We start from the raw sequence: 5,322 nt of genomic DNA, 5'->3' as shown, positions 1-5,322 counted from the left end.
TCAGTCTTCCAGACATCATACAGTGGATGGTATGTGCCAGTATATTCAACACCACTGAAAAAAAGGATGAACAATCCAAAGTGAAAATGGATTCTAATAAATACTCACAAAAATTACATCGACGTAGTCTATAAACCTCAAAGTCAATTCACTGGGAACTCTACCTACCTGCAGTTCCATTTTGGGCAACTTCTCCCTCTGGCGTGTATTCTCGACAGCCAATGTGGGTGGGATCGTGTCATTACAGTGTATACGTTCGTAGTTATGCCTCAGTAGTACAGTGGAATACTAGGCAGGGGTCAACAGGTCCACTCCCTATTTCGTGTAATTTGCCTAACTGATCCAAACAGCCCCTAAAAATATAATTTTAGAAGTGTTAATCTTGAGGTGAAGATACCTGGAAATGAGCAGTATAGTTTTCTTTTTTTCAGCAAATCTAATTTCCGAATCAAGGTTTTGGTAAAACTAAATTTAGTCTCGAAGTCAACAGCCAGTTATCAAGGACATGCAGCACACAGAAGAACCTCCGACGTGAAATTTAACCCAAACCATATTTTAGGTGGGAAGATTCAAACGCTCGTATTATTAAACTACATCTTCCCTTGAAGATGGTCGTCGTGTTACCACCGAGTATTAAACTAAAGCAGTCCAGAGGACACTACAGTACTTAGCGGAGTGGCGTGTCGGTAAAATTAGCCAATTCAATAAATTTAATTTTACCCCGTTAAGTACTGTAGTTCCTCAGGACTCCTTTAGTTAAACGGGTTGCTACGACGACCCTCAGGGAAGATGTTAAGTACGCGCGGATGATTAAAACCAGTAGGGTAGGGCGAGTAAGAGGGAAGCAAGTGCCCACTACAACTGCCTATTTCGTCATAATTCTTCTACGGTGATTTGTCCGATATCATTTAATGCAGGTTTATTGCCGATTTGACAAGCAGTTTCATATTGCCTAACGTTTAAATCCAAGCCATTATAAAGACCTTCACGTTTTAGAGTGCATTCTCGAAAATCATAAATTAGATTTACCTGCAATCAGGCAACATTCTCCTGGAAGAGTAATTTTCACACAACTAGGATGAGGTGCAGGTCCCGTGTCTCAGTCCTGAGTGGTCTGGATGCCATTCTTCGTACACAAAGTGTGTGGTGCAGGGATCTGTCTTCCATACATCATACAGTGTATGGTAGGTGCCATAGCGGTCAACACCCACTGAAACCATTAAAAACCCACTTGAAAATGGATCATCAAGACTGTATTCTAGTAAGTAACGTTGATCTAGTATATATGAACATAAAGGCTTATCCACAAACTGTTCCTACCTGCAGTTCCATTGTGGGCAACATTCTCCTTTGGGGTATATTTCAGACAGCCAATATGGGGTGCGCTCGAGTCTTCACAGTGTATACGTTCGGTCGTTATTCTCCAGTAGTACAGTGGAACAGTAGACAAGGATCAACTGTGCTCCAGGTTTCCCCGATTTCATGCAAGGTTCCAAACTGATCCAAGCAGCCCCTGGAAAATAATATTAACATCACCTACTTTGTAGATAGTGGTTCCTCCGCTTAATAGACCGGAAAGGTAAAGTGTACTTTTAAGTGCCTCACTTGTGACGCCTCTTTATACATGTAATCCATTTTTTTTTCCTAAGTTTAAATTGAACTTCTTTACATCTGTATTTTAGTTCTGTTTTCAACAAGTACTTAAATTACATTTACCTGCACTTCCACTCTGGGCAACATTCTCCTGGAGGAGAAACTTCCACACAGCTAGGATGGGGCGCAGGTCCCAGATCACATTTTTCTCTTGTGGTTTCGATACCATTCTTCGTACACAGGTGTGTGGTGCAGGGGTCAGTCTTCCAGACATCATACAGTGGATGGTATGTGCCGGTATGGTCAACACACCCACTGAAAAAAGATTAACAGCCAGTGAAAATGGATCATTAAAACTGCAAGTAAATTGCATTACTTCTGTAAACCTTAAAAGCCAATTCACGAAGAACTCTTCCTACCTGCAGTTCCATTTTGGGCAACATTCCCCCTTTGGGGTGTACTCTAGGCAGCCAATATGGGGTGGGATCGTATCATCACAGCGGATCCGTTCGGTAGTTATTCCTCCAGTAGTACAGTGGAACAGTAGACAAGGATCAACTGTGCTCCAGGTTTCCCCTATTTCATGTAATGTTCCAAACTGATCCAAGCACCCCCTGGAAAATTATATTAACATCACCTACTATGTAGATAGTGGTTCCTCCGCTTAATAGACCGGAAATGTAAAGTGTACTCTTAAGTGCTGCACTTGTGACGCCACTATATTGCATGTAATCCCATTTTTTCCTAAAGTTTAAATTGAACTCCTTTACATCTGTAGGTTTTAGTTCTGTTTTCAACAAGTACTTAGAATTGCATTTACCTGCACTCCCACTCAGGGCAACATTCTCCTGGAGGAGTAACTTTCACACAGCTATGATGGGGCGCAGGTCCCAGATCACATTTTTCTCTTGTGGTTTCGATACCATTCTTCGTACACAGGTGTGTGGTGCAGGGGTCAGTCTTCCAGACATCATACAGTGGATGGTATGTGCCAGTATAGTCAACACACCCACTGAAAAAAGGATGAACAATCCAAAGTGAAAATGGATTCTAATAAATACTACACAAAAATTACATCGACGTAGTCTATAAACCTCAAAATCAATTCACTGGGAACTCTACCTACCTGCAGTTCCATTTTGGGCAACATTCTCCCTTTGGCGTGTATTCTCGACAGCCAATGTGGGGCGGGATCGTGTCATTACAGTGTATACGTTCCGTAGTTATTCCTCCAGTAGTACAGTGGAATACTAGGCAGGGGTCAACCGAGTCCCAGGCCTCCCCTATTTCGTGTAATTTGCCTAACTGATCCAAACAGCCCCTAAAAAATATAATTTTAGAGAAGTGTTAATCTTGAGGTGAAGATACCTGGAAATGAGCAGTATAGTTTTCTTTTTTTTCAGCAAATCTAATTTCCGAATCAAGGATTTGGTAAAGAATTAAATTTAGTCTCGAGAGTCAACAAGCCAGTTATCAAAGGACATGCAGCACACAGAAGAACCTCCGACGCTGAAATTTAACCCAAACCATATTTTTGGTGGGAAGATTCAAACGCTCGTATTATTAAACTACATCTTCCCTTGAAGATGGTCGTCGTGTTCCCACCCGAGTTTTAAACTAAAGGAGTCCAGAGGACACTATAGTACTTAGCGGAGTGGCGTGTCGGTAAAATTAGCCAATTCCAATAAATTTAATTTTACCGCCACACAACCCCGTTAAGTACTGTAGTGTCCCTCAGGACTCCTTTAGTTTAAAACCCAGGTTGAAACACGACGACCCTCTTCAAGGGGAAGATGTTTAAGAATACGCGCGCGAGTGATTAAAGCCAGTAGGGTAGGGCGAGTAAGAGGGAAGCAAGTGCCCACTACAACTGCCTATTTCGTCACGAATTCTTCTACGGTGATTTGTCCGATATCATTTAATGCAGGTTTATTGCCGATTTGACAAGCAGTTTCATATTTGCCTAACGTTTAAAATCCAAGCCATTATAAAGACCTTCACGTTTTAGAGTGCATTCTCGAAAATCCACTTTAAATTAGATTTACCTGCAATTCCAATCTGGGCAACATTCTCCTGGAAGAGTAATTTTCACACAACTAGGATGAGGTGCAGGTCCCGTGTCACAGTCTTCCCGAGTGGTCTGGATGCCATTCTTCGTACACAAGTGTGTGGTGCAGGGATCTGTCTTCCATACATCATACAGTGTATGGTAGGTGCCATAGCGGTCAACGCACCCACTGAAACCATTAAAAATCCAACTTGAAAATGGATCATCAAGACTGTATTCATAGTAGGTAACGTTGATCTATTATATGAACATAAAGGCTTATCCACTGAAAAATGTTCCTACCTGCAGTTCCATTGTGGGCAACATTCACCCTTTGGGGTATATTTCAGACAGCCAATATGGGGTGCGCTCGAGTCTTCACAGTGTATACGTTCGGTCGTTATTCCTCCAGTAGTACAGTGGAACAGTAGACAAGGATCAACTGTGCTCCAGGTTTCCCCGATTTCATGCAAGGTTCCAAACTGATCCAAGCAGCCCCTGGAAAATAATATTAACATCACCTACTTTGTAGATAGTGGTTCCTCCGCTTAATAGACCGGAAATGTAAAGTGTACTTTTAAGTGCCGCACTTGTGACGCCACTTTATTACATGTAATCCCATTTTTTCCTCAAGTTTAAATTGAACTTCTTTACATCTGTATATTTTAGTTCTGTTTTCATCAAGTACTTGGAATTACATTTACCTGCACTCCCACTCAGGGCAACATTCTCCTGGAGGAGTAACTTTCACACAGCTATGATGGGGCGCAGGTCCCAGATCACATTTTTCTCTTGTGGTTTCGATACCATTCTTCGTACACAGGTGTGTGGTGCAGGGGTCAGTCTTCCAGACATCATACAGTGGATGGTATGTGCCAGTATAGTCAACACACCCACTGAAAAAAGATAAACAGCCAGTGAAAATGGATCATTAAAACTCCATTTACTTCTGTAAACCTTAAAAGCCAATTCACTAAGAACTCATCCTACCTGCAGTTCCATTTTGGGCAACATTCCCCCTTTGGGGTGTACTCTAGGCAGCCAATATGGGGTGGGATCGTATCATCACAGCGGATCCGTTCGGTAGTTATTCCTCCAGTAGTACAGTGGAACAGTAGACAAGGATCAACTGTGCTCCAGGTTTCCCCTATTTCATGTAATGTTCCAAACTGATCCAAACATCCCCTGGAAAATAGAAGTTTAAGGGTTCGAGAAGGGTTTCGCTCTTCTTGAAGATGCTTGCAACCGAAGCAACAAGTTTTTTTTTTAAATCTTTTGTCTGAAAAAAGCTTTGGGAAAGAAATCTTAAATTTAGTCTAACAAGTCACGACATCAACCAGTAATCAAATGACATGCAGCACAACGCAAGAACAGCAGAGGGTGAAATTTAACCGAGACCGTTGAATGTGCCAATAAAACCAGTCAGATTAAAACCAGTTTGAAAACCTACGTAGACACACTAACATTCAAGTAAATTAATCTACATGCTTGGAGTATAGTTTGCCACTACTACCCCTTACATTTAAGTCAAGATTAGTTTCAAGTAGCTGTTATGCAAGTGACGGGCGAGTGGGCTGACGGCGGGTGGATTGGCGGGCACGTTCGAAGTGGATTGGGAAGTCGGTAATACAGTGCCTATATTGTCGAGAATTCCTCTATGGTTATTCGTCCAAAAATAATCT

The 5,322-nt window shown here is 41.9% G+C and overlaps 1 protein-coding gene across 1 annotated transcript; it reads right to left on the bottom strand.

The window, feature by feature from the left end:
- Nucleotides 1-1,716: 1,716 nt before the first annotated feature.
- LOC121865765 (kielin/chordin-like protein) lies at nt 1,717-4,825 on the bottom strand (the record flags this gene model as incomplete). Its single annotated transcript, XM_042365321.1, has 8 exons — nt 1,717-1,908; nt 2,013-2,207; nt 2,414-2,605; nt 2,720-2,914; nt 3,639-3,830; nt 3,944-4,138; nt 4,345-4,536; nt 4,631-4,825. Coding segments are annotated over 8 exons (1,548 nt in total), but the record flags the coding sequence as incomplete, so codon positions are not given.
- Nucleotides 4,826-5,322: the final 497 nt, after the last annotated feature.

The sequence above is a fragment of the Homarus americanus genome, unplaced genomic scaffold (assembly GCF_018991925.1).
Source record: "Homarus americanus isolate GMGI-L3 unplaced genomic scaffold, GMGI_Hamer_2.0 scaffold51624, whole genome shotgun sequence".
NCBI lineage: Eukaryota > Metazoa > Arthropoda > Malacostraca > Decapoda > Nephropidae > Homarus > Homarus americanus.
This window is presented reverse-complemented; position numbering and strand designations above follow the sequence as displayed.